At 35.2% G+C, this 19,749-nt stretch overlaps 1 protein-coding gene across 1 annotated transcript in view; it reads left to right on the top strand.

Annotated features, from left to right (window-relative positions):
- The window catches only part of VWC2L (von Willebrand factor C domain containing 2 like), a 155,054-nt gene that overhangs the window by 12,504 nt on the left and 122,801 nt on the right, over window positions 1-19,749 (top strand). Inside the window, exon 3 of the mRNA XM_026002202.2 lies at window positions 13,545-13,674. Coding sequence (XP_025857987.1) covers window positions 13,545-13,674 — 130 coding nt within the window. The remainder of the gene's footprint in view (window positions 1-13,544; window positions 13,675-19,749) is intronic.

The following is a 19,749-nucleotide window of genomic DNA, read 5'->3' as shown; positions in this document are numbered from 1 at the left end:
AAAATCCCATTAGATTAACAATGCCTGTTTATTTTCATGGATACTACTTTATACTAGGAAATAACAAACTAAATTAGTTGTTTTTGCCATATGTTTGGTGATTTTAGGACCTGAGGATTCATGTTCTTGATGTCACTCTGCAAGCACCTGATTCTCATGATAGGGCAAGAATGGAATGTGAAAAATGGATGAGGAATGCAGAAAACTCTAGTTCCATGGCATTAGGACAACGGAATATCCCTTAACTAGCATATGAACAGTACCATCTCAGGAAGGAATGTTTCAAAAATTCAGATTCCTTGACCTCTCCCTAATTCTGATTGAAATTATTTAAATTTATGTGTTTCTAAAATTTCCCAGATTATTCTAATGATCAGCTAGATTTAGGAATCACTGTCATGATGAATGTAGCCTCTTCCAGACTCTTTTCTAGGGAACACCAGCACTCTGTTATATTCTTAGTAAGGATTTCTGATTTTCTTTCATGGTCAAGTAAATCTAAGAAATGATGTATCCTTCAATGGTTCTTAGAAATGTGAAGTGCATATTAGTATATTGACACTGCTTGAGCATTTTTAAAAGGTTTGTTTGAGAGTATGTATTATTCAACACCTATGAGCTTGACAGGGAGGTGAAAACTGGATTTTAGAGTAGCTCTACCACTTACCAGCCAAGGGACCTAGGTATGCATTACTTTACCTCTGTAGGTTTTAGTGTACACACCTCTAAAAGAGAGACAATAGTAGAAACTACTTGGCATACAATAAGGAATTCATAAAAAAACTACCTGACACTTTTACTACTATTACCACTAAACTGTATTTTAATACAGGACTTCACAAATTTATGTGACCGAATAACACTTTTTTTCTCAGAACATCTATTAACATCTTCAGGTTCATAAGAGTTCAATGAAACACAGTTTAAGAAATACTTTACTAATGATTCAAGATACCCTAATTTCTTTATTTGACTCTTACGGGCAGTTAATGGCACATAGCTATATGTCTCAGCTTATCTTTTATTTTCTGGCTCTTTTTAAAGTGCCAACATTTAAATTAGTGTGATTGTTTACGGTGATTAATATGTGTTGCATAAAACAATTTAACTGAAAAATTACTTCATCACCATCATGCCAGTTACATATAACAAAAAAAAAAAAATCTAAGAGATTGACAAACCATCATCCATAAGCCAAATCTAGCTCACTACCTGCTTTTGTAAATAGAGTTTTATTGGAAGGCAGCTATGCTTATTCATCTCTGTATTGTCTACGGTGGTTTTTAGGCTGCATTGAAGAATGGAGTAGTTGTTCCAATGACCATAGGAGTCACACAGGTCAAAAATATTTACCATCTGGTCTTCTACAGAAAAAGTTTGCCAACCCCAGATCTATGATAAGATTATTCCTCCCCTATTACTTCTTTTAAGCTGTGCTGTCATCAAATCTTTCCAATCTTCATTCTTGAAGGTTAAACATTCTTTGGATACACATAAAGGTCCAACTTCACTTGAAGGTGGCCTTGGGTATCTCTTTTCACATACAAAACTTTAAAAAAGCATTAGATTTGCCTACTTTAATTGTTGTTACATACTTGACAACAATAATATTAAGCCATATATCTCTTTGCACACTTGCCTTCAAGCAGTACAGCATTGTTCTTTGTACTGATGAATAATAATTTAATACCTTTCCACTTACTGAGAACTCTCAGATGAAACAGATCAGCAAAGATGATAAAAATTTCCATTATTTTGATCTACCTTGTGTTCTCCTTTAATAGCATGACAAGTAGGTATTTTTAATTTAATGTAATGTAATATAATAAATATATTTCCTGATATATTATGAAAATATGTATACTGTCTGCTTACTTAGGTATTCAGTTCATTATTATATCTTTTCAGGTCAACTCACACAATCCATAGTTTTATTTCATTAAATATTCTAATTATCACTGACATGTGGAGAAGTGGTAGGTTTCGTGGGTTGTACCAAAATATGTCAGACATAAATCTAACCCTCAAAATGCTCCTAGTCTATCAAAGGAAAGAATACAGGTACCACACTAATAGATAGCAAGTGGCCTGTGATGACTGTACTAGGAACTCATATGAAGAAAGGGGGGAATTCAGTCTGGAGGACTTAAGATATCTTAAGAGTGGGGATTTCAGCACACAGAAAATATTCCAGACAAAAATTGGAACATTGGCAAAAGTAAGTGCAAAGCATATAAAGAGAAAAATGAGTTAACCCAAGTGGCCAGAGCATAAGATATAGAGGAAACAAAACAAGAGACACCAGAGAGAGCAGGAGACACGGGTCCAGCTCACAATGTGAATGTCAGGCCAAGGAGTTTGGGCCAAAGCCTGGGCTGAGCAGGGAGCCACCGAGGGGCTCAGATCAGAAAGTGACACAACCAGATCTATGCCTGAGGCAAACACGAAATAATAGCTGACAATTTTATAAAATATTTTGCACCGGTGTTCCCTCAAGAATTATTTAGTTCCAAGATATTTTTATTCTCATTTTATAAATGAAAAGGAAGGGCTTCTGATTAACTCTAGTGCTCTTCTCATTATACCTGACCAGCTTCCACAAGTTCACTAAGGATGTTTTACAAGACATGTAGAGATGGCTTCATTTTCATGGGTCTACATGCCCCATATTCTTTTATAACAGTTCAATTATAACTCTGAAATATTTCATATTAAGTCCTGTATCTTTCTGGTGGAAATGTATACATGCTAAGATAAGGAAAATTCTTCCCCTGCTTCACGTTTTACAGGGCTCCATTTCTTTCATTTTAAAAACTCCCATTGTCATGAAGAAGTATGAATCTAAACCACAGTCCGATCCATTAAAAATTAATAATAGCTGTGTTCAGAATGCAGTGAGAATTGCCCAGGAATATTTTTGCAAATTTAGAGGGTTTTTCTAAATTTTTTCATCAGTGAAAAACAGATTTAACAACAACATCAACAAACCATGGATTTTGATAATGATTTTTGCAGTCTTAGAAATACCATAGTCAACTTCCAGTAGTTACCAAATTAAGTCGTTTTTCTTTATAGTGAGAGAATAGCCACAGCTCTCTAGAACACCATTTATTTTCATTATATATTAGTTTTATTTCCCCTTCTCAAATATGACAGGGAAAAAATTAAAAGTATTCAGCCTAACTAATTTCCCCCAACATTAAAAATAAAATCCTGCTAAAATAGCAAATCTTTGACTGCTGAGAGTTAGAAAGCTCCATTAGGGATAAAAAGGACAGTAACAGAGAATTATCCTTTTGTTAATGAGACTCTAAGACATCCACACTGAAGCTAGAACATACCTAAATCAAGATTCCAAAAAAAAAAAAATGTTAAAAATCTGTTTGAGCCAAGAATTTGATTAAAGATTGAAGTTTCATCCTGTAAATAAGAATCTAATTAATTATCTAAAAATGTTGCCCAATGCCATCTTCATCTAACCATAATATGAGTGCATACATTGCTACATTTTAGAGATGCAATCCAAATTGCTTTTAATACTCTAAAAGGTATATTCTTTACAAATTAAATATTTCAAATAACTAATACTGGAGATCATGCTGTAACTTAATAAAAATAATTGATAACCAATACATTCCCTTGAGAAATACATGGCCGTTGGAAATGGAGAAATAAAAATAAATAAATAAATAACACTGGTCAAATTCAAAGCTAGAACAACAATGAGGGCCTTTTAATGAATGCTGCATAGTTATTACATAATTTCCTTTCATTCTGCTAAGAATCCAGTGGCAAAATTAGAGCCCTATTACTATGTTGTTATTATCTACATCTTAAAAATGGGAAAACTCAGGTTCAAGTGGTCTAAGATAAAACAATAGTCTTTATGGCAGGATCTGAGCTCCAAAGGTGTTCATTCCACCTTGTCATACGGCCAGATTGCATTGGAGATAGCACTAGCCTGCCTTTCTTTCTTTCTTTCTTTCTTCCTTCCTTCCTTTCTTTCTATCTATCTATCTATCTATCTATCTAGAGAGAGAGAGAGAGGGGAAAAAAGAGAGCAAGAAAGTGAGCAGAGGAAGGGCAGTGGGAAAGGAAGAGAGAGAATCAGGGTGTGGAGCCTGATGTAGGGCACAATCCCACCACCCTGAGACTATGACCTGAGTCAAAATCAAGAGTCAGACACTCAACCAGCTAAGTCATTCAGGTGCCCCAGCACTAGTCATTCTTATACACGGTTTCAAAGTTGTGACTGCTTCTGCTGTGTCTTGCACAAAAGAAATGCAAACCAAAGTCAAAGGACTTATCAAGACATTACTTGGTCAAGATTTTTTTTTAATTAAAATATACTTTCATATTATTGCCCATAAGCCATTTCAACATATCTTTTGGAATGAGGTAAGCTATGACTTATTGTCATCAAATAATGAAATGCAAAATTCAGAAGGAAATTGCTGTTTGGATTTTAAATTGGAAATTAATATATTTTAATATTAGCAGTTATAAAGCACTTCACTGTATTTTTAATTACTGCCTCTTCGTAATAGGTAAAAGTACGATGTTGCCAGCAAGTGGAAAAGGAAGAAAAGATTTCAACCTTTAGTAAATTTTTGCCCAGAGAAATTCCAAGACAGTGGCAAAGTGATAATTCTGAACTAATAATCTGATAGGTACTCCTAATACAAATGGATTTGGTTATGCCAGGCCTAAGACTTTCACCTCCTACACTCTGAAAAGCCCTGAGTTTGGTGACATCCATGCAAGGCACTTGCTTTCAATGTTTCTCATAGAATAGGACTGGTCCTATTTGCCTCTTAACATGATTCTCTCAGGCTGTAGAATTCTAACGGTGATGAATTCTCCCCCACGCACACATGGCCCTGTTTTAATGCTACTGTAGATGACTGGCTTTTAACTGCTATCAACAATCTGTTCTTTTCAGTGTCGACAGGAAAGTTTTGGAGCTATACAGTTGCTCATTTTTTTTCCTATTGCATAAATAGGTGATAAGTAGAGCATCCTTAGCATGGAGATATACAGGCTCCAGTCAAAATATTCTGTTCATTGTCAAGGGCTTTTTTTGTACCAAAGCCAAAAGTCACTCCAGCTTATCAGTGAAGGATTAAAGGCTTCTGCTTTCCTAGGCTATTCACACAAGGATAGGTGTGACACTTTATCAAAATCTTTACTTCATTGTGAATGCTCTAGCCTTCGTCTATACCTTTGGGTTCTCCTTTGAAGATTGTAGAGAATGCTAAAACATCCTTTCTTTTTTTTCTTAAATACATACTGATATTTCCTTAATAAGTATATTATGTTTATTTAAAAGAAATACATTTGTGACTGCAACTAAAGAAACATATTTTTGCTTACATTCTCCTTATCTATAGTTTATTTTTCTGTATGCTATTCTTATTTCAGAAGCTGTATTTTATTGTCATGAAATTCTTTGAAAATATTCAGAAAAAAATGGTTCTCCATAACATCGGTTTATTAAAATAGGCAGTATATAATTGTAAAGTTGCCTGCTATTTAAAAATAAGCCAAAATATGTTTAAATAGTTGAGGAAAAAATATTTTTTAAAGATATATTTACTTGGGGGGGGGGCAGAAGGAGAAAGAAACTTAAGCAGACCCTGTGCTGAGCGTGGAGCCTGAAGCAGGGCTCAATCTCACAACCCTGAGATCATGATCTGAGCCATATTTAAGAGTCGGATACGTAACTGATCACCATTCATATGCCCCTAGGAAAATATATTTTTAAAGAAAAAATAATTAATATGATGTCACTGTTGTGTTGAAACTATAATGGTAAATTTCAAGACTGAGTGAAATTTTTGAACTTAATAATAATTTTAGACTGGGTATTTCAACTGCTTTGCAATATCCTTGTGTTTTACATTAGGGTCAGATTAAAGGTAAATTAAAATAGAAAGACTGGAGCACCTGGGTGACTCAGTGGTTGAGCATCTGTGTTTGGCTCAGGTTGTAATCCCGGTGTCCTGAGATCGAGTCCCACATCAGGCTCCCCACAGGGAGGGAGCCTGTTTCTCCCTCTCCCTGTCTCTGCCTCTCTCTATGTCTCTCATGAATAAATAAAATAAATAGTTATTTTTGTAAAAAATCATTTGTTTTACAAAGTCAAAATTTTTTCTACGGATATCTTAGCTCGTCTTCTAGATTGGCATTTATTAAGGGCAGGCTAAATATGTAGTTTATCTTGGTATACTTTATATACTTTATCTGATATATAATACACATTTAATAAATAGACTTAATAAATAACTTTTAAATTCATATATCTTTTTTCTGAATTTGAGCTTATTATACCTACATGGGCAAGGGTACATGTACTCTTTACAATCACCTGGCTAAAAATGTTTGTTTTCAAGAAACATAAAGTGGTATTTGACAGACATCTGAGAAATAATATTGCAGAATGTATTATCAAAATGCCAACTCTCAGACAAAGCCAGAACACCTATTATTTAACTTGTTACTCAAATGAGAACATCATACACATTTGCTGACAGATTATAAAAAAAAAATCTATTGCATCTGGTTTTCTGTTTGCTTCAGTAGTATTAAAATTCTTAAAGAGATTCTAGCTCTGTTCATAATTTGATAAGACTTACAACCTCAGTGTTTCAAATGTGCTCTAATCAATAGGGCAGATCACTGAAGAGATCACTACAGTCCCATTTGATGCAGGACACTGAGAAGCATTTTAATCAGTGATACAATGGGTTTTCTTTCAGAGAACTGTGAATTTTGTTTAAAATCCATTGGCTCTATTGATTATTAGGTGACATCTGCCGCATGCAAATTACTGGCTACAGGAGTGGCAGTGGATGCTAAATACTCTTGTACTCTGTAATTTAATGTATATTTTAATGAAGTGAACAGTGAGATTCCTGACAGGCATCAGCAACTTTGAAATAGTCTTCCAAATTTCTCATACAGTTTGAAAGTAATGAGATTTGTTCCATAAAGTGATAAAATTTATGCCATAAATTATCTCTAAAAGAAGAGTGCATCTTAAAGCAGTATATTTTCCTTGGTAGAGATCAAATTTTAAATAGTTGTTTAATGGGAAGTTTTTAGAAAAGCAATCTGAGCTATATTCTCTTTGAGAATTTTTGCCAAAATTATCAATGAAATGGAGCACCATATGGTATGTGAAGCCTAATATCACTTGGTCAGAAGGAAAGCCATTGATACAGTAGTCAGTGTGCTAAAACTTGGCCCTTAGAATATATCCCATCCATGCATGCATCCATTGTTTCAGCCTTCAACAATGGTCATGGAAGGCTTTCTAGGAATCAAGCTTTATTCCTCAGAATATTCAGGATGTGTTTCCTTGGACTTTGTAATCTAACTTATCCCTTAGGAAAATGGACTTGTTTAAAATCAGGAATGTTGTGTTTTGTTTGCCTGAAAAAATAATTTACAATATACTAAAATCATTTTGTTTAAGAAGCAACCGTTAAACTTAACAAACATTATAAAATAAAACTAGCTTTTTCTCAGACCTTTTAGGGATTCCCCTGCATATATTCTTACCCTAAATTTAGTTATCATGGTATCTGCTAGTGCAGTAAGTCTGTAATTATCTACTGCAAGGAAGTTTAGTCAATGGAGTGCTTGAAGATTGACTTAACCAGTGATCCACACAGTGGATATTGTGAATTTCAAATTGCCTTTAGAGAGTTTATGCTCACTGTCATAATATTGGAACCTAAATACTTATTTCATGACTCAGTCAGAAACCTTTCCCCACAAAGTGTCCTTTATAATATTTAAATAAGGGATCCCTGGGTGGCGCAGCAGCGGTTTGGCACCTGCCTTTGGCCCAGGGCGTGATCCTGGAGACCCGGGGTCAAATCCCATGTCAGGCTCCCAGTGCATGGAGCCTGCTTCTCCCTCTGCCTATGTCTCTGCCTCTCTCTCTCTCTCTCTGTATGACTATCATAAATAAATTTTTAAAAATTTTTATAATATTTAAATAAAATGCAAATATCTTACTGAATCAGAATCCTACCCCCATGCATGATAAGCATAGATGAAACTGCCCATAGGTATGGCTTAACAAACAAGAAAACAGTGCGTAAAGGACTATGTACATGTTAACAAATATTTACTGTCTATTATGGGCTAAAATATCTTCAAGGTGCTGAGAGTACAACAATGAACAATACGCTACAAGCAGCTTATAATCCATAGGGAAGGCAGATAAAAATAAATAAACATATAATCAAACCTGTAAGATAATATCATGCACTGATGAGAACTCTGAATGGGCAATGTGATGGAGAGAGACTAAGGAAAGATATTCAGGGAAGGCCTTCCTGGAGAAAGGGCATTTGACTTGATATCTAGATGTTGAGACATCAAGAAAAGAAAATGAGTTTGTTGCTGTTCTTTTCTTTTCTCTGGATGATTTATAATCGACGTTTTCACCACTCACAATTAGTCTTTATCTAGAGGCTTCTAATAACACTTTTTCTTTAGTGTATTTCTGACATTAACTAATTAATTAATTCTTTTGGTACGCAAATCTTACCCCACCCTACAACAAACAAAGCTCTATAAAACTTTATTGCAACCACCTCTGTAATCAGATTCCACTTTGAACAAGAAAAATAACCTACATATTCCTTTAAATCTAGTCTTATGCTATAGTCTGACATTATACTTGAATTTTTTTTCAGAAATCCATCAATAAGTATGCAAGTGAATAACTAATAATAATAATAGTATTATAATATCTCTTACACAGTTTATGTGCTTCACAATAACTCAGTGAGATTGGTAATACTGTCATTCCCATGTTATAGATTAAGAAACTAAGGCACAGAATGGTTATCTGATTTTCCCACCTAGTGGGAAAATTCACACCTAGTGATAAAGGATCTGAGACTAGAACTCAAGTATTAAGGCTACAGAGAAATGTCTTCTAACCAGAATATCACAGCCACCCAAACAAAGCCACTAAATGAAATATTTTTTTCTAATTTTCCTAATGCAGAGTTTCTCAGCTTGTAAGAATACTATAACCTTAAACTTCACCAAATTAAAATAGGAAACTGAACATTCCTATGCTCTTGTCACTTTGAGGTTTGAATTTGGGTAACAAATCAGGTAGGCTGTGACTATTTCCTTATGGACTCTATAAGGAAATGCCAGGAATGGCCTCCACATAAATAATGATGCCACAAGTATTGTTATATAGACCAAACATCTAGGCTTTCCTCGATATGGAAAATAAATCTCAGCATACTCAGAGCACATAATAAACATGTATTTTCTACAAACATTTAAAAAATTCTCTGCAACCGGTCTGCAATAACATGTCCTCATAATCCTATGTCAAGTCAGCAATGACTACATTTGCTTCCAAGTTCTCACAAAGAGCTTATTTGGCAATTTTTCTGGAGTTACTCAGTTATTCTAATAAGCTAAGTTACTAGATCTCAGGCTATGTTCTCCATTTAAAAAAAAACATGAAGCATTCTGTTGTTTCCAGGGTTCTAGTACCTCCCCTCAAATTCTCTAAGGATCAAATTTCTCAAAAATCACAGACAGTGGCATTGGGATTTCAGCTTCAGGGTCTTCAGAAGTTAACCACAGAAAAAATGATATCTATTGTCATACTTCCATTCTGATACTAAGGAGATTCTTAGTCACCTAAACCAGTATTTAAAAAAGAATCCCCTTTTATTCTATTAATTACAAAATATTTATATAAAATAACATATAATAATATTTATATAAATAATACTTACATAAAATATATATATTAAATAGGAAACCCCTTTGAAATTTGGGGGCAGCTGGAAGAGCATTTGGATTTGCCACGCAAATATATTCAGCAATAGCAGGAACTACAAATAAAACGCATGGTTTCTACTTAAACAGAGTGCCACATTCGATATTCAAAGCCCCTAAGCAGAAGGTGTAAAGATTCCTAACAGACATAACATACTCAGATTATCTAATACATAACATGAATACATTTGACCTCTAATCTTAATTCCAATTAAAATTTATATAAAGGTAAATACAGTGTGAATACTACTTTATTTTCCAAAGCTCTCACAGAAATGAAATGTTCTGTGAGATTTCTTAGGAACAGATTTTTCTTGTATAAGATTTTCGGGTGGTGTCATTTAATCATCTTACTTACCAAATCTCTAGCTGACAAAAGCCATGTACTAGTTGTAATTTCACATGCTCTTCTAAAAAAAAGCGAGTAAGGATCATTTTTTTCCAAGTACTTGTTTCAGTGTTCTCTGTTCCTCTAAGGATAGCTTTATTGTTTAATCTTTGGTTTTACAGGGACATTTTCAGATTTAATCTACAGTTTTCACATTGAAAAGCCCGATAAAAAGGAATTTTGCAACCAGCTCAGTCTTAAGATGTAAAGATTATTAAAAGTGCCAAACCTTTCAGTTTGAGGCTGCAAGGGAGGAAGGATTTTTAAACTGAACTTAATGTCAAGGTAGCACATTGCTCACTCCCAGGGACTTCTGAGCTGCTTATGCAATGTCTTTTCAGAAGTGCAGGAGAAAGCAGGGGCAGTGGAGGAAGTCAAGCTGGGCAAGAAATCACTGGTATCTGAGCTCCTGTAGGCAAAGTCCTGATAAGTCTGGAGAGGAGAGAAGGCCCTTTGGTGTAAGGTCAATGGGTTAAATTTGACTGAGTGTTCAGAGCAGAGCTGGGGCGCACATGGAGATTGAGAAGAAATGGACTGAAACAGATTTGGGAAGAAAAATTTAAAGAAAACAAAAGAGGAAATGACATGTGTCTGCCAAGAGATTCTGGGCCAGGAAGGGTGTGGCATATGAGTAAAGTCAAGGTCAGGAAGGGACTCAGAGACAATGTCACTCTGGCTGGAGTGATTTTCTTACTTTTCGAATTTATGTTTCTCATTATTCACAATCCCTTCAAAAATCAGGTGAACTTTTATCACCAAGTCTTGTAGTCCTAGCTCTTCCTCAGAATAATTCTCAGAATTCCAGAGCACACACATCCAGTCTCCAATGGCTTCACACAGATGCCCCTGGGTCTCTACTGGGCCATTATCTGTTAGTGCTTCCCTCAGGTATCCATGAGTGTAGTTATCAAGCTAAAGAAGCCAACACTTCCAAGAATGTGAGCCTCATGGCAGCCTAACTTCAACCTACTAGAGTTTCCTTACTAATTTACATTTGCAGAAGGTTAAAAAGCACTATGGCTCCATGATAATCTCTTTATGCTCTAAATACCCTAGTGAAATTCTCTTTCTTAGCAGAAGTACATATCTTCTATAAATCAATTATTCAGTTCCCAATGGCTATTCCTCTGGATCTGGCCTGCATGGAGAAGGGTACAAAGAACTGGAAAATGAACTATACCAGTGGGAGTACACAAAATAGTGATTCTTGCTATCACTGGCACTACAGTGTAGCAGGTATGGTGCCTGGGTTCAAATCCTGCCTCTGCCCCTTACTGCCTACAGGATTGGGGAAGTTATCGACCCTCTCTCAGCCTATGTCCTCATCTGTGGGATGGAGATAACATATCTTCCTTCATAGGGTTATTATGAGAAATAAGTCGATATAGGTAAATTGCTTGGCATGATATGCAGTAGTTAATCATGTCCAAAAACATTGTTTGAATCAGAATGGTGTCTTTAGAGTCTGTGTTGGGATTCTAACAGTCCAATAAATCTCTCTCAAAGGCCACAGTTACTTAGAGGTAAACATTTTGCTTTGGAAAATTTAGGTGCTCTTTGGGATTTTTAATGCCAGAATCAGTCCACCAGAGTTGTACAGATCAGCCTCTTCTTCAGCAAAAAAGGAACCAGCAAGAACAAAGAGTCACAGCTGTGGAGGAGCAGGGTGTGGAAACGAGATCGGTGTCTCCCACTTTTTCTCATATTAGCAAGAAATGCTGGCCAAGTCCTCGCTGTACTTCAGCAGGCAATGTAAAAGTACTTCTTTGCAATTTATCAAAGAAAGGGGGACACCTCACCTTCTGACCATCTTGCTTGGAGATTTAAAGTATCACAATGGAGTTTACAAAATAAGGAACAGCAGAGCAGCAAATAATGTGCTGGGGTATCAAATCTTTTCCTTAATTTACTGAGGTTATTTAGTAGGGTAGCTTCAGGAAAATCTCAGCCCTTGAGATGATCCAACAGATTCCTTTGAGATACTTAACCCATCTTATCACACAGTAAAGAGCTTAACTGTGACCTTCAATAAACGTATTGACCATGTTAAGAAATAGCAATACTTTTTCTACAGATTCTGTGTCTAATTCTCTTATTCTTACTACATTTGAAGGTAAAATAACTGAAAACTAGACTTTCATTCTTCTAGCAGAAGGCAAAGGTAAAATTAATTTGAAAATAATTAGTTGAAAGATTTTTCATGCCCACAAACTTCCTGAGTTAAGAAGCATTGGTATTACCCAAATGGTCAGGTTCAAGAGGAAACAATAGCTGACATGGACAGTAGCCACTGAGACAAAGGCAGAGAACTTTCATTAACACAATTTGCAAGTGAGGAGCTATGGCCCTGTGGCACGAGAGGCACAATTTTCTCGGAACAGATGGCATGACTTGAAAAATGCAGACCTGTATAACTTCTGAGATCTCCAAGTTTTTATCTCAGAATTCCAAGCCTCTGTTTCTTGAGAAAGGAGAACCAGAACTTTCCACCTCTGTGGAAAAAGCCACAGAGGGGTCACTGCTTGAGATGATTTGTGGTATAGGCAGTTTGTAGAAAAGAAACAGAATATCTCAAACTCACTCTTGGCTGGTAAGTACTGTTGAGACAAAAATTGTTTTCTGCCTTTTTTCCCTCTCTAAATGAATCACTTTTCAATTCCATCTTTAGAGTCTTTGACTCTTAAATAGTGGGTTTTTAAGTCAATCGATTTTAGTTCATTCATAAAAGCAAGCCGGAAAGATGAAAGATACTCACTAAATCTTTCAAGAGGCAGTACCTGGGAGTTTGGATCCCAAATGCAATCTCTTCTAAAATTCATATTGGAAAAAAAAAATGCCATTTAGAGTCTAGGTTAGCTTGGAAGAGTTCTTACAGAGGGTAAGGATGTCCATTTACCATTTTATTTTTTCTCAGTAATCCTTTTCTTTCTTAGGAGAAAAAGTGGCAAATGGCAAAAACTTATTTCACATGTTCCAGTATCATTCCTGTTTGCCAGAGGAAGGCAGAGCAATCAGTGCATCTGGAAACCAAACCAGGAGGTGACATATTAGTTGTCCAAACATTTCTTTGGAAAGTAGAAACATAAGTCATAGGAAGAGTCATCCTGGAGTGCTCCAGTTGCTCATAGCAACCTGAGCTGCACAAGGCAACCACTTTGGCTTGGATTTCCAGGTTGCTTTCCATTGGGGAAGAATGCTCATACACATGGTAAATGAAGTTAATGCAGTAAAGCCGATATAAGCACTGATGTTTTATCTTCTGACAGCATATGAATGTGCAAGCATTAAGTTATAGGAGAAAAGGGGCTAATTTTAGATTTGTTCCTAGCCCTCTCCATGTGAATGGTGTCGCTGTGAGCCCAGCAATGAAGTTCACTGTGTTGTAGCAGACTGCGCAGTTCCTGAATGTGTCAACCCAGTCTATGAACCAGAACAATGTTGTCCTGTCTGCAAAAATGGTAAGACCATACTGCATTAGCTTTCAAAGAGGGGTTAGTGCAAAATACAAATATTTCACCACTGCCCATTCAATGCAAGAGCCCTCTCAGATCTGCCTGTGGTTCTTCAATGTGGGCATCACAAATTTATATTTTTATCCCACCTTAACATGAAAATGAACCAGCAATGGGTGCATCACGAAGCTTTCCATCTGGGGATTTAAAGCTCTCATAAGCTGACTTTGTTGTGATCCCTATTATTTATTTTTGATTTATAGGGAGGATATTGGAAAGAACACAGAACCACCTTTCTGTAATGACTTAATTTCACTCTTGTGGAGGCTATGAAGCAGTTCACCTCATTTCATAGTGCATAACCCAGGAGAGAGAGTAGGGTAAATGCCAGGTATTTTGCTTTGGGCATAGAGAAAACTTTAGGTTTAAAGTTATATTATCAAAGAAATATAAAATTCAATTATTGATGCACTTAAGTTGAAGGAAGAAAGACTAGAGGATTTAGGGCTTCTATTCTAGGTTTTTATTACCCTGGAATCTTTCTCTCACAGGAATTAAACAGAGGAGAACTTGACTTATAAGATTCTGGGTTCCCTTTTGGCTTTTATGGAATGGAGAGGTTGAAATGCGTACAGTATGCTGATCACTCAAAGTGATGCCATAGAGAAGACAATGCAGTGCCATAGACATAGATCCAAGACAGCATATCGCAAGCTAGTATCATGCTCTTCCTACTGGTCATGTATTAAAAAATTAAGCTCCACTAGGTAACATTCCACAAATACTCCCTCCTATCATTAATATCTGCTTGGAAAAGTGGTTCGAGCTCTTAATTAAGCTAAGGTCACTCTAATGCTGAATCCCTGTGCCTTTCCTTGAGTTAGCAGGTGCTCATCTTCCTCTATCACTCACATCTTTTTTTTTTTTTTTTGGTCCTGTATTTGCCATTATATTAATTCATCTGCTAATCTTCTTTATAGAATTATAATTAGTAAAAAAAAAAAGGTATCAGTTTATTTAAAGAAAAAACAGTAGCAACTAGAACTAGTTGTTTTTATAATAATTTTTGTGTTTTAGTGTCTTCCAAAGGTCTTAGGAAGATCACTTATGACATTTTTGCAGGCACAGTTTTACTATTTCTGATCATATGAACCCACTGAGTTGAATATTAAACTGCTAACCTGCCTTCTCTTTTTATTCTTATTCCTCTCATCCAACTGACCTGTGTCATAGTGACCATCTTTTCTGACTTAGAAGGTGGAAATAAATATCGTCCTGAAGTCCTAACCTATCTAACATATGTAAAGGTATACAATTTAAGACTTTATATTTTTTAGAGGATTTTGAAGAAACTGGAAAAGTTACAGGGAAGAACAATAAGATGATTTAATGGTTGAAAAATAGGACCTATGAGGACAGACTCAAGGAGTTAGCATAATTTGTCCTGGAGAAGAGAAGGCTCAAGGGAGACCTAACTGTCATAAAGTATATGAATGGTTAGTCTAAAGTGGAAGAGGACCTGTTATTTTTCATTTTCTCCAAGGACAGAAGGAAGAAAAAATCAGCTACCTAATCAATCTTTAAAAATAGGATTGACAAGTCTTTGACTGAAGACTTTTTTTTTTCCAGAAGCAACTGTCTAAACAGGTCCTTGAGGATCCTCTCTTCCCCAGGTGTCCCTGATTGGCTTTTATTTAACATTTATGGTAAACAAAATTATGCTTATAGTTAAAAACATCTGGACATATTTAGAATACTCGTAGAATTAAGGCATACGAGACCATATATTTAAAATACAGGGTTTACACATGCACTACTACATCATCCTAGCTACCCCACACCAAAGCCTGTAATATATCCAGAGTTAATGTCTACATCAAATGTCAAATCATTCACTATCGACTCGTCACCTTTAATTTGATACCATCCAAGATTATTCTACTTTTCTCCAGGCGCCAGAGTGGAAACTTAACTTCAAATGAAACCTTTCTATAAAAACATCATATAATAATGAATGGGCTTTAATTGTTCAGTTAATTAATTAGTCATCCATTATATCCCTGAAGCACATGTTAAGAGAACAAGATAAGTTAGGTTTTCCAGAATTTAGTGGATTTAGCCATCCACTAAATTGGCACACTACAGTTTCTGTTCCTTTTTGTCATTTTCAAGCAAACTTTTTTCTTTTTTTAATAAAGGAAATGAATCTGAATTAGACCTAGTAGAAAGACAAACTCTGATTATAACATTATGACATGTTATCTTTATCATTAAATGACACTAGTCACTTGTGCCCAAAAATTGAAGCATAATCATTGTCAAAGAAAAGCATATTAAGGATCACTGAAGAATCCTTATGACCACCAAAGATATTGGTACTTTCACGGAGAGAACAGACTGCGCCCCGTCTTGCTTGCTCTCTTCCTAAGCCTAGCCCAGAAAACAGAAACAGATGACCCATGTTTGGAAAAGCAGGGATGGGGCGGGGAAGGGAGGGGTAGATGTTTATTATGACAGAATGCAACTAGACCAATTTCTTAAATTTCTAACACATGGTAAGTCTTTTTCGTTCTATACAACAAGATTAGTTTGCCCATTATCATGTAGACTCTTAAAGTATGCCACTAATTTCTTAGATTAAAAAAAAGATAAAAATCTACCCTATGGATTCAAGGTGCAGGCAATCAGTCTTACTTTGTAAACAGTCCTATAACATTTTCTACATTTCTTAAATCTTCATAAATGTTGAACATTTTTAGTTTGCATAAATGCTGATTATCTTGGCTGCCGAATACTTTGCTTTTGCATACTAACATCAATTTCTCTGCCTTCCTGAATTATAACTTGCCAAGAGCAAGAGGCTTTAAAGATATAAAACAAAAGTTTAAAATGATAGAATCTACTGCACCTGACCTTAAAACTCAATATTCAGCTAATATAAAAATCTTCATTCTCAGCTTAAGCAAGAGCAAACAAAACAAGAAACATTCAGGGAAAATGTGCATGATTGGGCACACACAGAGAGGGGGAAAGAGGAGGTACTTTTGTTTATTTGGCTAGGACTGGGGGGAATTGACAAAGGAATTTATTGGGTTGGGTTTTTTTGTTTGTTTGGTTTTGGTTTTTAAAATACTATTAAGCCTTTGCTTCTCCCTCCTCTATATCTCTACAAGAGCGAGCAATTCAAATGCCTTCTTGAAAAATACAACATTTTCTGACTGTGCATCTTTTCCCAAGATTGTTACTTTGCCCTTTCAGCCCAAGTCCTTTCTATGTGAATGAATGAATATTCTTTATGGTATTCTATCTTTATATTTAAAAAAAAAGTAAAGTAGCACAGCATAGAAAACAGCCTAGGTTGGAGCATCATATAAAAATTTTGAATATTAGGTAAATGATTATACATTTTATTAATATTTGTTCATTAGAGCATCCAAATAACTAGCTACATTTTTTTACCTTTGATCAGCCAATATGTCAGCGAATTCCATATTTTCAGTGGCATATATAGTCAGTCAGTATTAATGGTTCTGAAGGAAGAGTCTCGCTTTGCCAAAAATTGGAAAAGACCGGAAGGACCCACAAAATCCTCCAAACACACTGAGTGAGAAGTTTCCATATCCTTTATAGTTAAACTGCAGGCGCTATTCAAATGTTTAATTCCTTTTCCCTTATTCTCTCCTGGTTTAGTAGTGATACAAATAAGACAAGAAATAGACTAGCCAAAAGAGAAAAATGGAAACAAAGACAATGGATGGGCAGTGAACAAATAAGAGGGGATGTTAGAAGCATCCACTTAGTTTAGAAGTGCCTGGGAGCAAACATATGACACATATAATTGTTAGTATCTCTAATATACAATGAGCCCCGTTTAATAAATGAGAGAAAAACAACTCTATAGGGAAGGGAATGGGTGAAGAGTATATAAAGGAAACTCACAGAAGAAAACCAAATGTCTAATACATATATGAAAATATGCTTACCCTCACAAGGGACCAGGGACATAAAAATTTTTAAAACGAGATACTAATATTGTACTCATAATAACTTGGAATTGATAATACCCCAAATCAGCAAAGATATTTTTAAAAAGGGGTGAGAAAATATTGAAACAACGTTTAAGAAGGGTACTTTCCATCAAAAGTTTCATGTAACTTGAAATCAGCAGTCCCCCCTCTTGTACTTTCCCCCACATTCATATACTACATTTTTACTACATTTTAAGAGCAAAATGGTGGGAGAAAACAGTGTTCCTTCAACAGACTAATGAAATATATTGCAACCTTTAAAAAGACCTTAGTGGCACTTTTTTTTTTTTTTTTACTGCTGTGTAAAATAAGCAAGGAGTACACACTATGTATTCTTTTATGTATAACATACTAACATATGTTCTATATAACACATACATTTTAAGTGATATATACTTAAAACATTTTAACTATTGTACAATTTTAAGTAGACATTAAAATTTGTGTGTATGTATATAGGAAAAGAGCTAGGTAGATACACAATAGAACACTAGTAATGATCCAATGGCTGCTTTTAGAGAAAAGTGAAAAGGTAAAGGGGGAGGGAAACAAGACCTAATCTCTTTAAAATATTAAACCCTAAAAGGTTGATCATAATGAAAACAAAGAAAATATACAGGTATCTCACAAAGTAGAAATGTTCAAAAAATATAAAAAACTATTCGGCTTAATAAGTCAGATTTAAAAAAAAAAAATTTAAACCCTTCCTTGTTTTTGTATGGGGCAAAAAGGAAGTTTCAGAAGAATACACACCAAATTTTTATAGTGATCCAATGATCAAAATAGAAACTAAGAATATGGGCAGCCCCAGTGGCCCAGCGGTTTAGCACTGCCTTCAGCCTAGGGCCTGATCCTGGAGACCTGGGATTGAGTCCCACATCTGGCTCCCTGCATGGAGCCTGCTTCTCCCTCTGCCTATGTCTCTGCCTCTCTCTGTGTTGGTCATGAATACATTAAAAAAAAAAATCTTAAAAAAAAAAAAGAAACTAAGAATAGAAGTACAAAGGTAGAACCCAGATGTTTTATTCCATAAGCCTCTTTACTGGATGAATTAAAAAAAGAAAAACTATTTTATTTTCATAATTTAAAAGGTTGTATCAAACCTTTAAATAAAAGATAATTCTAATGTTAATTAAACTCTTCCAGAGGAGAGACAAGAACAAAATTTTCTTTTCCTTTTTCTGGAGTATCATACTGATACAAACCAAAGAATACAAACAAAGAAAATAATAAGTGGGGGGGGGGCAACTGTAGTTATAATTAATGATAGGGAACTAATAAAATACAAAATCCCTAATCTGAAACCCTTGGGTTGTGGATTTTACAAAGAGAATGAATTTCAGATATCATATAGTGCATTACATGGCCAGTGGGTTTGGGGCAGTATTCTTCAAACACGTGGACAATTCTCCAACAAGATGTATGATAATCCTTCTGAGAATGAATAGAGTAGCACACCATCTCAAATCAAAATTTTCAGAGACCATGGGAATGGGATTGCACATTTGTGTCAGCAAAAATAATCTAGAAAAGGATTAAGATAATTAAGCAGCATCCTGACCAAGTGGAAGTTTACAAAGAGAGTTCGATATTAGGAAATACATCAATATAACTTATTCTATTTCCAAAAAGATAATATTATATGTATATATATATATAAAGATATTAGATGCAAATCAGCAAAATCTATTAAAACTCTTGATAAAATAAGACTGAGTGGATACTTTTTGTATGATAATGTATATCTACCTCAGTCCAAAAGGACAGAATTATGGTTGCTAAAGGCATTTTCAATAAAGTCAGGAAAAAGACAAGGATGCTCACTATTATTTAAAGTTTCAGGTAGAGAGTGGATATGAACTAGCTAACAGAATTAGAAAAGGAATAATTGGGAAGAAATCAATTGGGAAGGAGGAGATACAACTGTTACTATTTGCACATAATATGAATGTATACTTGAAAACCCAAGAAAATAGACTGAAAACGACTCTAAAGACAATTTAGTAAGATAGCAGTATACAAAATGAACATACAGGTCTCTCTCTCTGCGCAC

The sequence above is a fragment of the Vulpes vulpes genome, chromosome 16, assembly GCF_048418805.1.
Source record: "Vulpes vulpes isolate BD-2025 chromosome 16, VulVul3, whole genome shotgun sequence".
NCBI lineage: Eukaryota > Metazoa > Chordata > Mammalia > Carnivora > Canidae > Vulpes > Vulpes vulpes.
This window is presented reverse-complemented; position numbering and strand designations above follow the sequence as displayed.